The 23,538-nt window shown below is 43.8% G+C and overlaps 1 protein-coding gene across 10 annotated transcripts in view; it reads right to left on the reverse strand.

Moving 5' to 3' along the window:
- The window catches only part of samd11 (sterile alpha motif domain containing 11), a 236,123-nt gene that overhangs the window by 156,369 nt on the left and 56,216 nt on the right, over positions 1–23,538 (reverse strand). For all 10 annotated transcript variants that reach the window (XM_041206653.1, XM_041206652.1, XM_041206650.1 and 7 more), the window contains exon 3: positions 15,126–15,307. In XM_041206653.1, the coding sequence (XP_041062587.1) occupies positions 15,126–15,307 (182 nt within the window). The remainder of the gene's footprint in view (positions 1–15,125; positions 15,308–23,538) is intronic.

A 23,538-nucleotide genomic window follows, 5' to 3' on the forward strand; every position in this document is an offset into this window, starting at 1 on the left:
GATGACCTTGTCCAAGGAGTCTGGGAGTGTTATTTTTGTTACAATCGGCGATGCCTGTTGCATGGTGGTCGGGTGGCGGGGGGGGGGCGGTTGGTGGGAGATGCAGGGAGAATGCGTCTGGGCGGCTCCCTGACTTCTTCCCATCGCTGGTCAAATTTCCCAGGGGCAACCGCATGGGGAGCAGGAGCAGGGACCTTCATGCCAGTAGCAGGTATCCAATTCAGGCATTTTATGGGGGTCGTTAACTGTGATTTTGTGTAGCGATTTGAACGTTGTAGGAAGTGCACAGGCCCCATGAAACTTCAACGGCTCATCAGCAGTAATGAGGCCAGGGCACAACAGCAGGAAGCTGTTGCTTGCAACTTTACTTCTCATACTTTATTTTGTGTACTATAAGAACAGGACACAAAATCCGTAAAATCCCCAAATCCGGCCCCGAGCTTCCAGGATACGGGAAGAGAAATGAGTTCTCATACAACCTCTCCTCATATAAATTGACCGAACGGGGTTGGCAAGCTCTGCCAGAATAGACAGAATGGGTGGCTCCTCTGAGATGGAGATGACCTCTAAGTGATCTAGGAAAGCACCCACCTACTCTACACTGACTCAGAAGTAACATGACAACATTTGTGGGAAAAGAACCCTTGGAGATCAACGGTGTCACTTCAGGGTGGTAACATATTTGTCACTTTGGGAACTCAACATGTAAGATATAATCAACTTCCTTGATTAATATTAGAACAAGTCTTTTCGAATCGTGAATCATAGAATGGTTACAGCCCAGGAGGCCATCGTGTCCCTGTCAGCTCTCTCTAAGAGTAATTCAACTAGTCCCACTCTCCCACCCTTCCCCTGTATCCCTACAAATTTTCCCTCTTCAGTTACGTATAGAATTCCATTTTGAAAGCCGCCATTGAATGGAAATCCTCGGATGCTTTATCAGAGGCCTCGCCCACTTACGAATTGAGAAGGAACCAATGGATTTAAGGGAGTTCCCTCAAAATCTCTCCCCACTCCCCCACAGTTGAGCAGGTTAATGTAGCTAAGCCGAACACACCAGTAGGGTTGCAGACTCAATCCTTAGCTTGTGGTGAATCAGAACAGGGCAGCAGTTGGGCAGTAAAATTTCCCTCAGCGCCATGGATCAGGAAGTGGGTAAGATCAACCGGCTTGCCCACTCCTGATCTCTATCCATAACCCCTGCCATGTGAACAGTGAAGGGTCAGGCTCAGCTGTCACACTTCCCACTATCAAAGAACCTGATTAATTTTGCTAGCCACTCACACGTAAAATAGAAGGGCAAAGCGGCGAGACAATTAAAAGTGATTGTCTTTTAATATGACTCAAAAATGGAGAGGCTATTTTGCTTAAAGTGGGTACTAATGCTTATGCTGCTTTCTGGGTAAGACTGGAAAGGCGCTGCTCCCATGGTGTCAAAACGGAGGCTTAAAGCAGCTCAGAAAAAGTAGATCCTGCTCAGACAAAGCTTGCTGCCCTTAACTTGTCCTGTCTCATTCTCTTAGTCTTTTCTTGTTGTACCAACATGACATTGTTTGGTTTCTTCTGATACTGCTGTCGATTTCTCTTTTATCCGGACGGATGTGAACGAGACTGAGGCCAGGTCAACTGCTGGATCTAGGCCACAGATAACTGGATAATTATTTGGGAAGAAAACATTCGCAGGGAAAAGGTGCGGGAATGGGACCAGCCGAGTGACCTCACAGAAAGGTGGCACAGGCCCAGCCAGCCAGATGACCTCCTTCTGTGCTGCAACCATCCTATAATTCCATGATAACTGGACACCAATGGTCCACAATATGCTAGAGCCGCCTGCAAACATCTCCATGTTGGAACTGGCACAAGCACTTTGACCACAGTTGAGAGAGAAATATGGAATATTGACAGGGGCGAGGTAAAAATAACACTTCCGTACAGCAGAGAGAGTGTGAGCACAACCTGTCATAACTAGGAAACAGCCAAGACACTCAGCTGTAGACTGTGGGAGGCATTCTGTTGATGTAATCAAAACTCTTCTCAACAACCTCTGATGCTTTCAGAGCTCCGTGGTTTTAAATAGTCTTGGAAAGGGGTTAAAAACAAATCAGGCATCCGATTCAAATTAAGTTGGTGACAAAATACAAATATGTCATAAAATAACCAGCTAGTACAATCAGTGCCATTGTTTCAAAGCAAGTAAATTGGATTTTTGTTAACTCAGAATGCAATTTTTTTAAAAAATGAGAGTCAAATATGTAAGATAACTCAACGCCGTGACCACAATCAGCCTTTAATTTGGAGCGTGTTATAGTTGGTTAGCAGAGCTGCCTACAAGAACTCTGCTCGAACAACTAATACTTGCATACATCCAAATAATCTTTGTCATTTGGGGAACTAAAACAATTGTTTTTCTTTTGAAATGGTTCCTCATTTTCTCCTGAGCCACTTCCAACTTCAGTCTCCTTAATCCATCCGTTTATATATTAAAAAAGATACTACGAGGTGGTGAATAATGATAACAACTCTTAATTCACGTTCTTGGTCAAACCGGTGCTCTCCTTATCCCAACAGGTTACATCTCCAGCAATCAAAAAAAATCAGCCAGGTTGGCAAACCTGCACCCAAGGTAAGTCGGAGAGTGAAAATCAGTCAAAAACACAGGCGGTGCAGCTTCCCCTAATGCTCCCTCAGTGCTGTAAACCAGCCACTGGACTTCCACTCCAGAGAGTCTCACCACCTTGTTGCTCCTATCAAGCCACTGGGAAGCAATGGTTTAGGCCATCAAGGATACAGTTTCAATTTACGTCATAAATGTTCTTCTTTAGGAAAAAAAAAGATTATCAACAGAAAATACAAATCTTTCAAAACAATTCCATTACTGAAAGGCTGCACAATTAATTTCCCACATTCAATAATGTCATATAATAAATCCATTACATCTTGTAGCAGAGAAGTACAGACAACCTGATCTGATTGTTAGCCAGAACATCAAGGGAACATCCTGTTCATCTTCAGAGAGTGAGTGAGTAGGTGAGTGATGTGGATCTTTTAATGTCCACCTGGGCAGGCTGTTGGGGCTTCAGCTCAGCTTCTCATTCACTAGCTCCCTGTGTCTCATTTCTAATCATATTCCTCAGCCACATTTCCAAGAGCAAGATATTAACTGCTGAAACAAGCAGCAGCGATTGTGATCAGAGACACGGATAGATGAATCAATTAAGTGTCACGAGCACGGATCCTACCCCCGAATTACTTATGGACATATTGAACTTTTAAGCAAGACATGTGTTTTTTTTAAAAACAAGAACATAGAAGTAAAAGCTGGCTGAAAAATCCCCATGTGGATTATCTAACCAACTAGTTCAGAGAGAACAGAATGTCGCACCTAAAAGGCACGACATGGCCTACTACAGACAGAAGCACTTCAAAGGAAAAAATACAATGCAAACTGATATCCTGGAGTTGTGGAGATAATAGAAAATAATTAGCATCTCAGCCGAAACCACCTCCTGTTAGGTTATATCCAGGACTGTGAACATGATTGGAGTTGAAAAGAAAACAGATCTGGGCAAAAGGCATGTTTGTTTTTCCCTTCCAGGAATGTCAAGGAAAGGGGTTTTAAAAAGCCAACTGCAACCCTACTTCTGCGTGCTAGTCTGGTGTTCTAGTTTTGGTGTGTGTGTGTGTGCTGTGAAGGTCACAGCTGAAGAACACCAAATTGGCATCTCTGCACTTGCTCTTTCTCTTTGATTGCTGGAAGCAAGTTACAAGTCAGCAAAGCCACAATCAAAAAGGAAACATCCCAACTCCCTTCAGCTAACTTGCAGAACCAAGAGTCTCCAAGCCAACTGCTCAACTGTCAGCGCTACTGGAATTACCCCAAATTAGTGGCCACAACATTTCACCATCTACTCCTCATGGACAAACCAAAGGACTGATGTTGAATAAAGAAAGGGAGCCAGTGCATCCCTCCTCACCCGGAGAGCATAATAATTTGGAGTACCCCATCAGGGATCATAACAAATTGGGGTAACCTCGCCCAGGGACTGGTCAGAGCAAATGACAGACTTGCAAGCACAGGACGGTGGGGAGGGGAGGGGGGGGGGGTGGTTATCTAATCCAACATCACTCTCCAAAACCCTATGACAATGGGGCACTCCTAGAAAAAAATAGTTCACAATCCTTCCACACAGTGTCAGAGAGAGAAATTTCATCTGGTCAGTATGTTAAAACACACCACAAGCTAAGGAGTACCAAAAAAGTAGCAGATGCTTTCATTTTTTTCTGGTTTCAGACACTGAGGGTGGGATTTTCCAGCCTCACCTGCCGCCAGGATCATCCGGTCCCACCGAAAGCCAATGGACTTTTGGCTAGTCTGCTGCATGTCCTGCAGCGCGTCTCTCCGTGACAGGGCTAAAACATCCCGGCCTGAAAATCCAAATAGGTTTCCAGAAACCAATGTAGAAGTACTAGTCGTACGTAGAAAGAATCAGAAAACGTGATAGACAGGTTGCTGCCTATTTCAGGATAATGCCGCAATGACCGAGCTTTCTCTACAGTCAAGTGGCTTTAGATTTATTGACATGCGCCAGTGAGTATCCAATAAACGCTGCAACGTTCAAGTGTTTGCACGAACATGGTTCTTCCACTGCGAATGGAGCAATCTCCACAAAGAATGAGGGAGCCCTTTCCCAACTTTGCATTCAGAGGACCCCCATGGGGAGAATTCACGTCGGCGTGTGGGGGTGCGCCCCACGCGCTGCCACGTAAAATGACGCGGGGTGGCAATTGGGTGACTTGAGTATCTTTTGGAAGTTGATGACTGGGATTCCCCGGAGTGTGTTGACATTCCCAGGCATCCCTGAAAATATTGAGGGACATGGGGGAGAATTATTCTGCCCCCTGTCGGGTGGGCCGGCTGGGGGGTGGGTGCGGGTGGGCGGGGAGCCGATAGCCGCCTGCGCTCGGCTGCACGCCGCCATTTTACCGGCCGGCGTGGTGCGCCCCGACATTACCGCGCATCATTCCGATCTTTTCGTTCCGGGGCGGGGGGGGGGGGGGCGGGTGCACACCCACCAAACTGTCACCCAGGCGGGATGAGATTTCATGAAAGTTCTATTAAATTAATAAATAAAATTCGCTCACTATGTAAACATGTCTCAGCTCATGTGGTGCTGTCGCATGAGGGGACATGTCCAAATAATTTTTCTCTCTCTTTACTTCAAACTTTAAATATGAACTTAATCTCCTTGAGGCAGCTCCGTGCCTCAGGGTGATTCCTGCGCTCTTTCAGGGAGCGCTGAGCGCTTCCGGGTGCGCATCACGCCGGGCGGTAAAATGGCGGCGTGCAGCCGAGCGCAGGCGGCTATCGGCTCCCCGCCCACCCGCACCCACCCCCCAGCCGGCCCACCCGACAGGAGGGGGAATAATTCTCCCCCATGTCCCTCAATATTTTCAGGGATGCCTGGGAATGTCAACACACTCCGGGGAATCCCAGTCATCAACTTCCAAAAGATACTCAAGTCACCCAGCAGAAAACAGTGCTACCGTTGCAGAGGACGGTTTACTGTACGCGGAATAGATACACGGCAAACAGCGGACAATGTCCCAGTAAGCGGACAAATGTAGAACTCTGACAAAATTCCTCCTGGGATCCCCTCACTGGCCCTTCTCAGACCAACAACCTATGTTTGAAAAGCTGCAAACTAGGTGACATACCTGTCTGAAAACTGATGAATCCATTACACATACAACATATGATTCACCAAAGCTCGGTATAGGATGGTCTCAATTATACCTGCCATGTCTTTTCATTATTTAATAAATCTGCATAAGCAAATTAGATCTAATTAGCAATATTCATTTATCTCTCCAGTGATTAGGCTCCAAAATTTTGCAAAGACAAGATTCGAGCAGTAGCAAGGCTATTTTTAAGGCACAATCTGTGTAGGTAAATGCTATTACACAATAAATGTCAAAACACTGGCCACAATTGTTATAAGTTGCGTTGCACTGGAGCCCAATATAGACATTGAAACAGATTTAAAACCGTGACTAAATCAGGACTTTAGATTGCAGTCTTAATACAAATCCACATTCGCTAATGCTTTGCTAACCTTTCACTCTGAAGAACCTGACGGTCATCTACACTGAGAGAAGGCAGTACCGGGGAGGGGAGGTCATGCCTTTTCAAGGGTTTGTTGGTCCCACTTTTCATGCCCGGGTTCCCTTCCAACTGGGTGAGCCTGCCTAGCAAAGCAATAGCTTTGCTGCAGAACTGGAGCACAAATGTTGCTCTGTGATTAAGCCGGTGACAGCTGTGAATCCAAACCCCTGCCCCACCCAAATCCACCCCCGAGGGCAGGTGTTAATGAGACACACGCCTGTTAGTTCTTGTACAAGTGGGAACATTCCCCATCAGCATCCAGTTAAGACTTGACTGAACCTATTAGTCATTGCTTACATATTGGGTAGGTTGGGTTGTCTATCTCCACAAAGGTTCAATGTGGAGGTTGCAGAGGAGTTCCTAACCACTTTGTACAAATTTTCCTACCAGCAACAGCGAATGACAACATAAAATGAAACAAAATATGTTCCACCCCCTCTGGTTCAACACTTAAAAGGCATTTAGGGATAAAAACTGGAATGTGTTGCACCCATTTTCAGGCACATCATAGACATAAAGCATACCAATCAAACAATGGGACTACCTGTGTCTAAACCTGTGCAGGTGCTGACCCAATTCCCGGGTGGATATTTAAATCAAGCTTTAGCCCCCTTAAGAATGTAAATTTGAGGCCTAATTTGAAGGGATCCTTGCTGAAAGTCACCAATGAGTGGAGCACACAGGGCCTGCACAACCCAGGGTTCAGCAGCAACCACCAAACAAAGGCAAGTTTAAAATTAAACTCTGCGGGAATCATCATCACCTTCACCACCAACCACCCCCCCACAACCCCCGCACAAAGTCTGCTCCAATCCATCCCTCCAGCTGGATTTTAACTGAGAGGCAATGCTGTTGAGGCATGCAGTCTGACACTGATCTCTTCATTCGGGCAAACTGCCTGTGAAGGTGTGACCTGTGCCAGCAGCTCACTCAGGGTGAGCTCATTAGCCTTTGAGCATCAATTTCCATCAATTCTTGGGCCTTTCCGTTTCGGCATTTCATGAAGTGCCAGGCCTGGTCTTGTTGTCAAGCCCAGGCTGAAGCCTACCCATCAGGACACATCTCAGAGCCAATTTTCCGAACTGAGACAGCTCATCCCAATCGGAGCAGTAATCGGGCAGCCGCAATTGGTTTAAGTGGCCTTCCGCTGTTGGGAGGGTTGGTGCGAAACAGCCACTGGTCTTATTCATGATCGCCTTCCAGCAATCAAGAAGGTACAACTGTGTTGACTTTATGGCGGAGAGAGAAGCAATGGGTTTAGCTCAGCCCCATCATAGAGTTTCTCAACAATTAGAGAAGCCATGTTGCAAAGGGAGGATTACTGTCTGTAACATGGGAAACAGTCCCTATACAATCACAGCGCTCTGTCCTAGCTGGAACCAAGGTCCAGCAGGAATAAGTTCCCATTAATTACACCAAGGCTCCACAAAGCAGAATGGAGTTAACAAAGCACAGGAGAAGTTCTGCCATGGCAATAAATATGAATAGTCTGAATGTTAGGGGGAGAGAGAGAGAGAGTGTGAGTGAGAGAGCGCACGCGAGAAAGAGATTAATTATTGCTCCATAAATCTAATCTGACTTTCAAATCCAAGATTCTGCTATAAACTGTACATAGGCATTCAAACACATTGGGGTGGGATTGCCAAAAGGGAGATAGGACTGGGAGGAAAGGAGTTTAGTCAGGAAAGCTGCCTGACCAGTGTTAAGGCTTGGGAAGGAGGTAAAACCTGAGGCGCCCAGCCTCATTAAAATATATAAATGAGCAACCCACCCTGTGGAAGCATCTAATCCCTAACCAACCCCACCCCCCACCCTCCCCGCCCCACCACACCATTCCACTTTCATTCAAAGTGGGAGTTGGCAGCTTCACAATGGGTTGGGTTTGGATTTAAGATTTAATTCCTCACACCAGTTTCAGGGGGATAAAATTACCCCCACTGTGTCTGAGCGCAGACCCATCCGGTTCCTGCTCTCCCAATGCCGTGTGGCAAACGTCTCCCCATTTCTCCCTCTTTATTCCCCTTCCCCAGAGTCACTTCCGAGTGTCACCAAATTGTGTGTCAGCGTTCTCAGGCAGCCAGGAATGCACCGCACATTGCATGGGAAAATAGCTAAAGGACAACAAAAATGAAAACATTTGTGGAACATAAAAAGAGGCTCAAAATTATAGCAGTTCACATCCAGCATTTCCTCAGGATTTCCTTGCCTTTTTAAACAACATTGAACTAATGTAGCCCTGAAGTCATTTTAAAAGAAAAAAAAAACCCACGAGCTAAGCTCCCACACACAATTCCTTCTGCGGCGAAGTACAGCACATGTGTGTGGGACTGCGATCTGCTGCAATTGCTGTGATCTTTGCAAATCGCGCAACCCGTGAGCGGAAAACAAGCTGAGAATGCCTCAAGAGAAGAGAAGTCGCTATGAAACTGAAAAGACCTTTTGTAAAACGCAATCTCTTTCCATGTTTTGAACACAAGAGAAAGTTCCCACCCACACCTCCCAATCCTCCGCCTCACCCCTGCTGCCTCATCTTGATGGCTTGCATCAACAACGTTTCACACAATGCAAAATAAGGCTGCGACACTGCATGCTCCACTCCCAATATGAAGCCTCACCCCCGGACTGATCCATCAAGAATCCGTGATTAAATTTTGATGGTGGTGGGGGTGGGGTGGGGGGTGGGGGGGCGGGGTGTGTGTGTGTGCTGGGGCTGGGGAGGGGGGGGTTGGAAATAGACGTACGCACTTGAAGGCCTGCAATTTAAAAATCGACCCTTTTATTGAAACGTTGCTTTTGCATCCTTCAGCAGTGGTTCTTCTCCCCGAGATGCATGCATTTGTTCAGTGGCTCCTCTTGAATCTATATTTATGATTTTTTTTTTTAATTCATTCACTGTCTATGGGCATCCCTGACAAGGTTAGCATTTATTGCTGCTGTCAAGCAGGTGGTGGTGGGTCACTGCAGCCGTAACTATTTGGTACAACTTGGTGGCTTGCTCGGCCATTTCGGAGGGGCCATTAAGAGATAACCACTTTGCTGTGGGTCTGGAGTCACGTGTAGGCCAGACTGGGGAAAGATGGCAGATTTCCTTCCCTAAAAAACATTAGTGAACCCTATGGGTCTTTACAACAACCGGCACCTGATCACCATTACCGGCACTAGCTTGTTACTCCGGATTTATTTATTTCAGTAAATTGAGATTACCCAGCTGCTGTGATAGGATTAAAACCCATCTCCGAGTCATTAGTCCCAGCCTCTGGATTACTATCCCAGGAACATATGCTAGCACTGTGCTACCGTACTCAGTATCGATAATTTATAGTGTTAAAGCCAAAACTATGAACAAGAAACCACTACTATTTTCATGAGTAGAAAGTGGGCTTTTTTTCAAAAATTGTTACAGAATAATTCAGCTCTGTTTCTGGAACCCATTGCAAAGATTAAGCAGGCAGCACGCAGGCCCAAAAATGTAATTCTTAAAAACCCTTTTCCTCTGCAGCCACTTTTATTGCTTATTCCTATCCGTTCTTTGTTAAGGAAGGTCTATTGTCTGGCCATTTGTCATTTTAATACTGCATTATTGCTGGGATATAACTAGCCACTTCCTTTTGGTATTGGCTCTTAATCCTCATTAGATCAATTGCAGCTTCCTGAAATCCTGGCCCAAATCCAACACACGCTTTGCACTAGGACACATTTGAAGGATTTTCTTCTCCCCATGGAGGTTTTGAACCCCTGCCGTGCAAAGGAAGAACCTCCAAATACAATTTCTTCCCCTCAAACAGATGTGTCTTCATACACACAAGGCTGCATTACAAAACAATTAAAAATGTCAGATTCAATGGTTTTTAAGTACAATTTTGTATTCCAGACAAAGGATGAATATGGAACGCTTTCCACCTCGGGCACCGAGTGCCAGGTTAGATGCAGAGTGAAGTTCTCACCACCTTACTAGTGAGCCTCAACTGCAGCCTCTGAAGAACGCCTGCTTCTGCGCCAGCCTGGCACTTTGCGATCTCCCACTCAAGCCTTTGTGACCTCGTTGAGTGTAACTGCCAATTTACTGCCCGTTAGTACCAACGTATGGGCAAATTTCTATCTGTGGTCCGAGACCAAGAGTGGCCCAAACTCATTTCCTGTTATATCTTTTAACAGCCAGCGGACAGGAAGCTTTCAATTTATCAGGCTGGGCTGAATGTGTAACCAGGCCTTGAGAGGAAAGGAGATTTGATCTTTCTATCCACATCCTGGCCTATCTCACTTTCACACCAAACAATTCTCTGAGTCTTTGAGCAGCAACACCAGAGCTGCAATATGAAGAACCCACTTCTGCTAAAAACTGTCACCTCATTCCTCCATCCACTCGGTCAGTAATGCTGGTCAGTGTTTGAGCAGCACGGGATCATTGGCTCATACTCATGCTCTACCATTTCCCACTTCACCTCTTCCGTTCCCCCCTTCTCAGCACTTTGAGGACACTTTGCTACTTCCCTAGCTATCTACATTGGTCTAATTGTCACTTTTTAAATTATCACCTAATAACTGATGATGGCACCTAACCAACCTAACCAAAGCATAAACCATTGGGAATGTTGGGACAATTCATCAACTGGGAATAATATAGATTCTGCTTTTCCATCAATTTGTTCTCTTTAGTGGAGTGGACTCCTTCCAGGGGTACAATTCCACGGCTGCCCTTTAATAGTTCGCCTACATGATCACTTTTATGTGTAAGCCACCTATTCAACTACAGAGGCTTCATGGCTGAGCCAAATCCAACGTTCCCCCATTCCAGCATGGGAGTGCTGATGAAAGGAGATTAACCTGGAATGTTAACTCTGCTTCTCCGTCTACTGATGCTACCCAAGGTGCTGAGCATTTGCTGTTTATATTTGTGTGCTACACAGTGATCAGGAGAGGGAGCTCTGGTCGAGTCCTTTCCCTTCCCAGTTTAGTGCCTTTCCTGTCATTCCCACCTCATTATCAGATAAGTTGACAGAGATTGGCCATGAAATGCAGGATTTCCCTGATCTATTGTGGGTACACTGACTGAGCCACCATAAATTGTCGGACTCCGGTTCACAGATAAAGGACTTGGCTGAATGATTTGCGTTATCTCCTTAATTTTGGCATTTAATGTATTTCTATTATTATGATCCCCATGGGGAAACCATAAAACAAAAATAAGCAATTTTAATGAACAGCCCCCACATGAAGAAATGACCAACAAGATTCCGCTTCTCGTAGCTTTTTCTTTAACATGAATCAGAACCAACATAAATTACATATAAATTAACAGGCAACTGATATTTCAAATGAAATGGTAAATTTCACTTTAAATAGTCGGTGCAACATAGATATGTCTTACACAACCATGTACACCCACATCACTCCTGCATAAATGTGGCACTATGTAGCTACACAGTTCCACAATATGCTGTTCTTTATTCATGTAGGTTAGAACAGAAGTCCTATCTGACAACAGCTTTCAACTTCCAATTTCACGGTTATGAATATCATCAACAAGACACTTCTACAAACCCTCTCTCTCTCTCGGGCCACAACAGCCCTGATGGTGTGGTTTTCCAGAGTTCTTTTCACCCAACCAACCAATAACATGCCGGTTCACCACTTCTGGGGAAAACCCAGCTGTTTAGCGCTCCTGAGATATTCACACGGCTTTCCAGGTTTTAGACCTTTTTAGCTAGCTCGCATAGTACCTCAAGAGCTCCCGTCTCCTTTTCGGCCAAACAGAAAATTTGACCTCTTCCTAAGAATGATCTGCTTCTTCTCCTCAAAAAAATTCTGTGTTCCTCTTTCTGTCTCTGTTTCTCTTCATGTCCGCATCTGTGCACTGATTGCCTTCACCCTCCAGCTCCTTTCCTTGTAGCTCTCCTTTGTGACTGCCAGCCACGTAGCTTCTTTCTTAACTTTCCAATTCCTGCTGGTACTTCTTCCAGGTCAAGAGGTGACAGGTCACTTGGGCCAGTATTTCTTATTATCCAAGAAAATTGCAATTGATCTCTTTACAATTGGTGCAAGCTCTTGGAAGTCCTCTTCAAACTTTCTTAAAAACAATGATAGGTTCCACAGATATTTTAAGGAAATTGCTCATTTTCCTTATTTTATTGCTTCCGGCTTAAAGGTCGTCACATTATTGTTTATTTTCTTCCATTATTGGAATGGAGATACATTTATATTCAGTCACGCTACATGTGAGCCGTGGTTATATGTGCAACAACCTGCATTTACATCTGACCTCTTAAGGTAGAAAAATGCTCCAAATGCTTCACACAGGCGTGGACAGACACTGAGCCAATAGAGAACTCAGTACTGAGCGCCCAAAATCTTGATCAAAGAGGTGAGAGTCAAGGAGGGGCCCAGAGAAGGGGTTGGGAACAGAACTCCAGATAATGGGGCAGCCAATGGTGGACAAAGTGAGAAGAGGCCGGAGTCAGAGGAAGAAACCATTCGTGGGTCAATAGTAATTGCAGGGCTAAAACAGGGCAGCGAGTTGGGGATGGAGAGGGATTGCAAGGCAAAGGATGAAATTTTAAAGACAACACAAGAATTTTTTTTCATTTGAGTTTTGGGGGATGAGAAGCTAAATGTAGGTCAGAGAGGTCATGGGTGACCACAGCAAGTGGGATTTTGATAGGACCCAAACTGCACAGTCATGGATAAGCTGGTGTTTATAGAGGTTTGAAGTCAGGAGACCAATGAGAGCAGCAGAGGTGTAAATCAAATCCAAGGGTGATAAAGATATACAAATGGGTTTCGTCAGAAGATGGGCTGAGTTGGGGAGAGATGGCCGACGTTACAGAATTGGAAACACGCAGACTTATCTAATTTCAAGCACTTGGCAATTGGGGGTATATGGCAGAGCTCAGCCATACACTGGACCCCATTTTTCAACCATTATTTTGACTGGATTGAAAATCACAGGCAGCGAATGTCACAATTTCTCGTAATGCGCTAGTGACTGTCAAAACACCCACAAAGACCCAGAAAGCATCTGTATCTCCCTTAAAGAATTCCTATAAGTTTATGCTGATAGGGTGAGATGACATGGAGTGGGAGGAGACTCATGGGGCTAAATGACCCCCTCTGCGCTGCAAATTGTACATTGCTCTATATAACGTAACCTGCAATATGTTGAATCACAATGATTGCAAGAAGCAAAATTAACTCTTTGTTAAGAGGGAGCAAAAAGAAATAGTTTGAGGTTGCACCTTGACACAGTACATTTGTGCTTCAATAAATTCCACCACAGAGCAATAGGATGTGAATATTGACCTCCTCTCGCCAGTTAACATATTCACATCAGGCTGAATTATGCACTAATCCAACACTGTCTAAATGGGTTAATGTGCTAAAATGGGCCCTGCTGAATGACTTACTGCATTAATTCTTTGGCTTTACTTAATTGCACATTTATAATATTCAATTCCAAAATACAGATCAGGAATCACTCCTAATTGTTCCCCCCTTCCCCCTCCTCCCTGCACCAAACCGCAACCCCCCCCACCCACCCAAGAAGGAAGTGCGACAGTTGCTTTTTTCTTGTTGCTCCAAACGTGATTGTACTCGTTTCCCACTAACCCCCCTCCTCCCCCCACCCCCAACACAATATTCCTTGTCACGCTAACCTGGCACTCTCTAAATGGGTTAACATGCTCAAACAGTGAACCAAAAATAAAATGTATGAGCCACAAACTACCACAGGAAATTAAACCAACACCACCCCCACCCCACCCCCAACCACCCACCCCTCCCCCCACCCGACCGCCAACCTCCCCAAAACCCAGGGGCTCGTCATCTCAACTGTGCCATCTGGAAGAAGCAGCAAGCAAGGACAAAAAGATAAGGCAACTTCTCCCCAGGGAAGGAAGCAGAAACAAGAGTGAGGAATCGACAGAAGACAAGCCACCACAGGCCACTGCTGATAGTCTGCCAGCAGCAAATCGCATTGCAACAGTGGGAACACATTTTCTGCTTCCAGTTTCACCCAAAGGACGCGTGGGTGCGATGGGAGCCCCAACATGAAGGGGAGGCTTTTATTTTATTTTTTCCAAAAGTCCCATTAGGCAAGACGCTGAATCAGATCTGCACAGATTTACTCTCAGCTCCCTATTTGAAAGTCTGCGGAATGTTTTTTTGCAATTAAAAATGAGGTTAGGAGGATTTTTTTTTAAAAAAAAACACAAGAGGCTTGCGGAAAGTCCTACCAGAAGCTGTGGTGTGAACAGAATCAATGACGGCTTTTCAAAAAAAAAGGGAAGTGGGTAAATATTTGAAAATATTGGAGAGGTCACATGTGCCTTGTGTGGGAGAAGGTCAAGGGGAGAGGGGGAGGCCATGGAAATGTTGCTCCACCATTCCTGGTACCCACCAGGAACAAATTTTGCAAAAATTTCGCAGTGTAAGTTAAAATTAATGCATGGATAAGCCACAGGGCTACAGTGCACAGTTTTACGATACATATAACCCAGGCACGGAGCAAGAACAGTGCGGTGGTGTTTTACCCCACTTTCAGACAGCCAGAACAGTGGCAGTGGAATGTCCAGCCTCCTTCTGTGCCCTGAGACTCTGGGCTTTCAATAATAAGTAGCAAGTCTCACGGTGACCACTGAAACAAGTAAAACTTTTCTACCCGTTTCCTTCTTGGGGGCATTTTATGGCGGAACAAGTTATCCCCGCTCAACAAATTGGACCTTTATCATGGTGCAGTACTGCCCCTATAGTGAGAGGATTACAATCTTTCTGGCTGTTGTTGAAGCACTTGTCTCCACTGGAACAAAATTGTCGATCTCGCTGCCCTGATACAGTAGTGAAGCTGAACACCATGGTTTCCTAATTATACAGACAACAATGCATCTTAGGGTGCACCATACATAGTCTTTGTAAAATAACCTCATAGATCTATCTTCCAACATAAATTAAACACTTAGTAAACTGTTACCTTCTTTTCATTGTGCTAGCCTGAATCTCCTCTTCCTGCTTTACCTCAGGAGGGCGGTCACCATTTGCTTTCTCGCTCTCTTCACTATCTTCACTATTTGTAAAAGCCGAGGTCAGTTCTTTCTTAGGTACTCTTGTTGGTGGCAAAGGAATTGTTCTCTTTTCAGCCAAGCGTCCCCGGTTCTATCACACACACACATACACACAAAAAAAAAATCAAAGATCAGAGTTATTCTTAGGAACGTTGCCAGAGGACAAGAATTACCAAAATCAGCCATCCCGTCTTTCAGACAGGTCTTAAACGAGCCCTGCCCACCCTAGGCAGGTCACTTCCCCACCCACAGAAGGTGCATCCATCTATTTTGGATGGTGCCACAAAAAAGTCCATGCAGTTCAGACCATAGGAGGGTGGATTATCTTTAGATCCCTAGGCATACTTCATTGCTATACACACTTGAACTAACTCCACCAAAACAAAATTAATTTTAACTTAACATTGGAACTTTTAGATATATCAATGAAACGAGAATTGAAAGACCAATGGACTGCACGTTCCTGTCTTAAACAACTTGCACATTCCGAACTACCTTCTACAACTCTATGCCAACAGTTTGATGTGATTATTTCTAAGGTATTGATATTATCGCCCCCAGCCAGCAGGACATTTCAAAAATGTTATCCTCTGCTATTTGTAAGAAGTTGCATTGGAATCTGCAATGCAAGAATTTCCCTTCTTCAAACTATTTGGTTGTTAAGCAAGAAGAGCCCAAAAACATTTCAATATCTATAATAACAATTTTAATCCAATGTTACAATGATTACTATCCCTTGGAGAATACTTTAGACCCAAAAAGACCAGCCTAAAGCCAAAAATAACTTTGAAGGATCTACGAGTGAAGGTACAAGCACAGCACCACCATTTCAGCAGATTCCTCAGCTGAGGTCAGTCACGTTATCCCCAAGTGAAGAATGTATTGAAATGACCTGATAGCCACAAAGTAACCACACAAGATTTGGCCCAAATGTGCGCAGACCAAGTATACATAGCTCTTTGACCGTGTAATTCTTCACCAATCTTTTAAGAAAAATGTTCTGATGTTAGTTAGAGCTTGGAACAGTAACCAGAGTTTTTGTTGGCTCAGTAAGTTTTCAATCGAGTTACACATCTAAACAGTTATCAGCAGAAAGTTCATTACTGCGATTTCTTATTTCACACTTACTTCCTCTTTTAAAAAAACTACTTCTGCCAGACGCCCCTCAGACCTTTACCTTCCTTCCTCAACCACTGAATGGAACTTCCCTTTAATTCTATATTGAGCTTTCAATTCAGACATGTGGCCCCCAAGCTCCAGATAAAAAAGAGCTGAGGCATTTCTAACCTATTCAACTTGGCCTTTTACACCCACTTAATATTTTTCACCATCAACAAGCATGCCTCAGTGACAGAGCCGAGAATCCCCTATCGTGGCAATCCTTATCTACTCTACAATTCGCTCCTACCATCTGCCACATTACACCACCTTATAATCTTTTATTTCCGAATAATGAAGGCGTAAGATCTCAAGCCTGAGTCTTTTTTCATCATGAGCAACACTTATAAAAAAAATCAATAGGGCTCCCTGTTAATGATGACATGAAGCAGTATAAATTGACAAGTCTGCGTGGTCAGATTGTTTAGCTACCAACTGCATGAATTCTGCTGAGCGTAAAGAGCCATTTTACCTGGAAGTTGCATAGCTCTCTGCACAGGCCAGCAGTCTTTTTGGACTCATTACTGAGCAGAATTAAAGGTGCACATGAGAAACCCACATTCTCTCCTTCAGAACAGTATAAGTGAAGAGAGTGTGCCTCTTCAGGGTCCCGAACTTTCTCTTCCTTTTAAATGGCTCGTTTCGATTTTAAAACAAATCACTTCCACGTTTGCCATTTTCCATACGCCTGCCTTCAAAACAGATCAGAGTTGGTGCCTTATCACTTTACACTTAAAGTGCAGGCTTCCTTCTCTCATTCAGACATACCCATTGCTCCCAGCGTTCAAATTATAGGAGGTAGATTATAATCGAAGTTATAAGCCCAGTGCACCCTGCACCAGCATAGCCCAAACACTGACCACAAAATCGCACCAACCGTGAAGATGCTACCTGTGGTGGTGACCTAGACCTAGCGATACATCTCTGTCATTCAGCAAGAGTGCAGTGCGTTTTCTCCCAGTGATGGTAGACTGACCTTCCTCTGCAGATTTCTGGCTCCACAACAAAGAAGCCTCTTATGCTTGAGCAAAAAAAAAATTCCAACAAAAACAGCAGCAATAAGGAAACAGATCAAAGGACCCAAACAAAGCGTGTTTGTGTGTACCAGGATATAACCACAACTGTGGGAGAGAGTTATACTGGCAAATAAAGATATAATAGGAAGAACGATTATTATTACAGGAAGCTACCCATTCAGCTCGTACTAATCTAATCCAAAAGGGAACAGGCTTTTCTAACCCAAAATGAACAGGCCTTTGCTGCAAAGTGTCATCATCGTAGCTGAACAAATTTTTTTTTTCAAATTCCAATTTGCATTTTCTCGCAGCCGCACCACAAACCATTTCCCTGCTGAGAACACAGATCGGCAACTCACCCTCAAGTCTCTCCAATGCTGCTCAGCAGATCATAACACAGATAATTAGCCATAAGGTAACGCACACGCTGAGCTCCTCACCGTTTGTAAAAGCACCTCATCACACTTTGTGCCTAGACTGCGGGCACAGCTGTGATTGTGGAACAATAGGTGAAGAGCACTCAGCACAACCATGTTTGTACATCAGTGAAATAGGTCAGCAAGCAGACAACCATAATTCCACGCCAACTAACCGTGGAACTACAGTGTTATCCAAACTGTCCGAGGTGAACACACTTTCACCAGATCAGGTGGATTAGCTTCAATGGAAGGTGTTCACCTGTTGCCATCCTGACCCCTAACCCACCACCACCCCCAACCCCGCCCTCCCCACCTCCCCCCCACCCCCCCCCCGCTGCTCCCTTCCCACCCCTCGACTGCAAATGCTGCAGGACCAAATTATCATCACAGAGCAAAGGGAGCAGGCAGGAGAAGTTTCTTTTAGGCAGAGGGATGTTAGGACATGCCAGAAACAGAATATACAATTGCCTTTAAAAGGGAAGTCGGCAAGTGTTGGTAAAGGGAATGTTTAAAAGGCTTTTGGGGAAAAGGAGCAATGGGCTGAATGGCCTTCATCTGTCCTGTACTTTTCTATGGGGATAATTTTAACCTAGGGTGCTGAATGCAAAACCAAACAGACCGGACTGGTCCCTCACCTTTTTGACACTCTGTCTGATTTTTAGCTTCTATTGAAGCCAATGCAGAGCAATATCAGACAAGGTCAGAACCACAGGGGGTAGTTTTAATGTAGCCTGCCTGGAGGAGGGAAACTTGATCGGGATGCTGCTCTTGTCAATATAACCAGTTCAATGCTTAACACAATCATCTGACATTATTTGCAATTTCCAGCGAAGGCACTAATTAATTTAAAATGAAAGAGTTAACATCCGTATTCAAACAGCTGTCTTAGTCTTAGACGTGCATGTCAAGTGCTCGCCTGCTAATATTGCCAACAGTAAAGGACATTACCTATATGTTTATGATTCCTTTGAACTAGTCATGGTAAGTGTTACAATACAAAGGCCATCAGAAAGGCGACAGATTTCCTAACAGGGGAGATGGTGCTGTAGTGGTAACATAGCAATCTCGGCCCATGCTAATACTCTGGGGACATGAGTTCAAATCCCACCATGGAGTTTAAAAAAAAAATGGATCTGAAAAGCAGTGACAGTGAGCATGAAACTATCAATTGTTGTAAAAATCCATCTGGCTCACTCATCCCCCTTTAGAGAAGGAGTCACATGTAGGCCAGGTCAGGAAATGGCCTAGCAAGCTGCTCAGCTTAAGGACAAGTAGAGATAGGTAACAAATGCTGGCCTTGCCAGCGGTGCCCTCATCTCATGAAAGGACAAAACTTACCACTTTTTGGGTGAGGGATTTCTTGGTGGCTAATTGATAGCCTCTAGTTATGCCCTTCCCCACGTGTGGAAACATTCTCTCTGTATCAACTTGATAAAAAACCTTCCATAATAATTTTTTTTTAAACTATAAAAAGGGTGATTTTGCCAACTTGTACTGAGCTACACCCATCAGGAGCATGTCTGAAACTTGGGGGTGCAAATCTCAAGAATCCTCCGCAATTTTGAGGCAGGTGCCAGAATTGGTGAGTGGGCAAAGCGCTTTGATAGAAGCATAAAATGATGAAATAATCCATTTGGTGAATGGTGTTTAGCAGGAAACACACAGAGGCTGTTGCAGCTAATAGCACAACAGATAGGCTGAAAAAAATATTCCAGCCAAAGCTATAATAAAATAAATATTGACTTGCACCAGCTGTGTGCATTGCACAACTGCACAGCCCGGGATTCTCCATTCACTGTTATGGACAGAAAGGAAGTTTAAACAAATAAATAACACAGGCTGGGAAGGCGCAATTTTACAATGCATGAGAGATTTTTACCCCCCTATGTGATTTGAATTTGAAAATCAAATTGCAATTGTTATTCCTGTAGAACAAAAAGCGAACTGTGAATTTCCTGATGTAAAACTACTTACTAGGAATGTGTATCAAGCACTATGCTAGGAGCAGACACTTTTTAAATAAGTACATGAATTCTTAACCAGCGTGGTGGCTGGTGGGTTGCCTTGCCCATGTGACTGGATGATACCATACCATCAATGCTCAAATAACTGCTAGGTTCCTCTAGTACGTTAGACTGAAGCTTATAAATCTAAGCTCGCTTTTTGCATTACCCAGGTTCCCTCATCCATCCCTCCACCCCCTTCAAGGCCTCTAGTCTATGTGTGACCTTTATCAGATACAAGGGTCAGACTGTCCAGGACAACAGACGTCTCCAAAAGCACCTTTGATGTCACTTAAAAAAAAACGACCACCCAACAAGCAATGCGCTGGTATCAAAGCAAGACAGAAAATTACAAAGTAAAGGTTATGGCAGAGCACATTCTCAGTGCACCTCTACGAGCAATGGCACAGCTCAAACAGCTCTTAAGTAAATAGTTCATCTTGGCAAATTTGTGGGAGTGGAGGGGATTTGGCAGGAACTCGTTACTTCAAATAGCCCAAGAATTGTACTTGTAAAGCATTATGATCGTATAAAGGAGGAAAAAAAAGTGTAATGTCTATGAAAATAATTCCAATAAATAGGCTTGTGCTTTTCAACTTCAACCTGACAGTCAGTTCTCACTATAACATGTCCTTTGACATTAACTGGCAGGTAAATTAGACAGCCACATATTGAGTACATTACTTACCTGTTACTCATCCTGAAGGACTATTCATTTGAGAGTGCTTTTTATGGCTGGAATGAACTGCGCTTTTCAGCACAGGAAGTGGCCACATCATGCAAAGCTGAACATGCAAAGTACTGTATTTACAAAACAGGTCCAACAGTTACAGAGACACCAGCTTAGTTCTTCACCACCAATTCAGCACTTGCTAGGTGAATATATATATATGTATATATATATATATAGTATATATATCCAGTTGGTTTTCGTTTGCTTGACAGAGTGGCAGCCAACTATTGGAGTGCCACATGTGCTTCAACCTCCAGGTAAATTTCCATTACATCCAAAAGAAACACATCTCACAAAAGGTGCTTCAACTGCAAAAGCAAAACACAACAAGCTCTCAATGTTAAGGAACTGCATATCCTTCCATCTTACCTCAGCAGACAACTCCACTCGAGTTTTTCCTGTGTCTGAAATTAAATCTTACCACCTTCCTTTCATTAGCTCGGCTTTATTTCCACAATATTAACTCAATTCTACCCAAACCATTGAAACGTATTGCAACAGGGGAACGGAAAAGAATGAAGAGATATATCAGCCTTCCATTTCGAATACAGTAGAGCCTGCATTATCTTCCATGATGGAGCGGATAACTAAAATTGGCAAATAAGCAAGAGTCCTGATGGACCTGCCTCATGCCCCCACTTGGCCCAAAGTTGCTTGCAGTCCACTGTGGACCAATGACCCAATCCGATCCCTCTAATCTGATTTATAGAAGCCACAATAGACTGGGCAATCAAAGCTCTATTCAATATCTAATTTTTTTAACCAGGTTATTCAAACAAAAGGCCTTCAAGCCTAAGGACAACCCTTATTGCTTTTGAGATAGACATGATCCTGGGGGTTGAAGAAAACAAAGAACTGTTGACTCATTATGATCCTTCTGTCGCCAGTCCTTGACACTAGAGCAACATGCCGTCATCAGGTACCTACTATGCGAAGGAACTGGAGTGGGTTAAATGCAGTTAGGTATATCATTCCAAACCTATGAAGCTAAATCCAACTGTTTGTTTTGTGAATCTGTGATCCGTTCCATAACCAAGAGACTGATGATGACAATCATCTATAACTGATGCCATCAGGGTTGAGAGTTTAATGCAGTCTTGGCTTAAATCAAAGAGGGGTATGGGTCTGCAGCACAACAAATTGCCTCTAATTCAGCAGGCCTCACCCCAAGAGGGTCAGGTTGAATGTGAAGAGATTGGAAATGCTGTTTGAAGCGAGAGGACACCAAGAGTTCAAATGTCATTAGTGAGCTGTGGGCACAGCAAAGTACTGTTTCCAAAGGCAGCCATTAATTCAAGAAAAAAAAATCAAATCAAGAAAAGGACCAGCATTGTCTTAAACACAATCACTGCCATACCTGAAATAAAATGTTACCAATAAGCAACCAAATTATTTTATCGTGTTTTGCTATGTAGTCTTTTATTGAGGTGACACATTAAAGTCAGCTAGTAGCAATGGCATAGTGGTATGATCACCGAACTAGTATTTCAGAATCCCAGGGTAGGTAATGCTCAAGGACCTGGGTTCAAATCCCACCACAGGAGATGGTGAAATTTCAATTCAATAAAAAATCTGGAATTAAAGGTCAAGTCTGATGATGACTATGAAACCATTGTTGATTGTTGTAAAAACCCATCTGATTCACTAAATTCAAGACAATTTCCCAGGAAGGAAATCTACCATCCTTACCTGGTCTAGCCTGCATGTGACTCCAGACCTACAGCGATGTAGTTAGCTCTTAAATGCCCTCAGGGCAATAGGGGGTAGTCAATAAATGCTGACCTAGCCAGTGATTCCCATGAATGGATATTTTTAAAAAATCAAATTATGGCCAGTCCCATAAATGTTCTCAACTTGTTTTATTTACCACCTTTACATTGGGATATAATTAAGCTTAATCTGCATTTTTAATTGAGACTGTCTTCCTTCTCTTCAGAGGGAATTCAATACTAAATGAAGGGACTTAGTTGGCAAAGTGTTAAATTCACACATCTCCCAGATACAACCATGACATTGGTCTAATTCCGTGGCCAGTTATAAACATCAAAACATAAGATGCATGTTTTTTTTATTAGCAATAAAGAGATGCACCCCATTGATCCATTTATAATGGAGCCACAGTGCTAAAAGATCACTGTATCTCAGCCACATTGGTGAATCAAGTTTCACTTGGAACTGAGAAATATTACAGAATCTAGAGCATGCAGCAACAGAGAAGACGATATTGGGAGAAAAGTAGTCCCAGCACAAGAAAAGTAGTGCCAGTTGAATGATTATAAGAGTCATCATTAGTATTGAGAGAGTGTGGAAGTAAAACATTGCCACAGTTATTACTCCAATTCCCAGTCCAGACATGTCTTCACAAATTGTGCTCTCAATCCTTTAGCCTTAACAACTTAGTGGCAGATCATTATACATGGGTAATGGGGTTCTGATCATTTGAAGTGGTGCTATTATTGGTTATATGCCCAACCCTAATTTTCCATAAGAAGGTGGTGGTGGTGAGCTACCTTCTTGAATACAGTTGAGAGGCTTGCCAGGCTTTTTCAGAGGGCAGTTAATAGTCAACCATATTGCTGTGGGCCTGAAGTCACATCTAGGCCAGGCCAGGTAAGGACAACAGATTTCCTTCCCTAATGGACCAAATGGGATTTTACAACAATTTGGTGGTTTCATCACTGCAACTAGTTTTTTAAGTCCAAGTTTTATTTAATTAATTGAATTCAAATGTCATGGTGGGATTTGTGCTCCTGAACCTGGATCATTAGCGCAGGCCTCTGGGTTACTAATGACATAACCACTATACTACAATGCCCCTAACGTTTAAGAGTAAAGGTCTCTAAAATAAATCATGACTCAAAGAATTTCTTGAAAACTGCAGCGTATCTGATAATTCTGTAAGCACTTCATTCCCTTGCAGAACAAAAATGCTCCTCAACCATTAGGTTTAAGCAGCACCTTAAAATATGTACAACAGCATATTATCTAATCAG

Source organism: Carcharodon carcharias, chromosome 15 (assembly GCF_017639515.1).
Source record: "Carcharodon carcharias isolate sCarCar2 chromosome 15, sCarCar2.pri, whole genome shotgun sequence".
NCBI classification, from domain to species: domain Eukaryota; kingdom Metazoa; phylum Chordata; class Chondrichthyes; order Lamniformes; family Lamnidae; genus Carcharodon; species Carcharodon carcharias.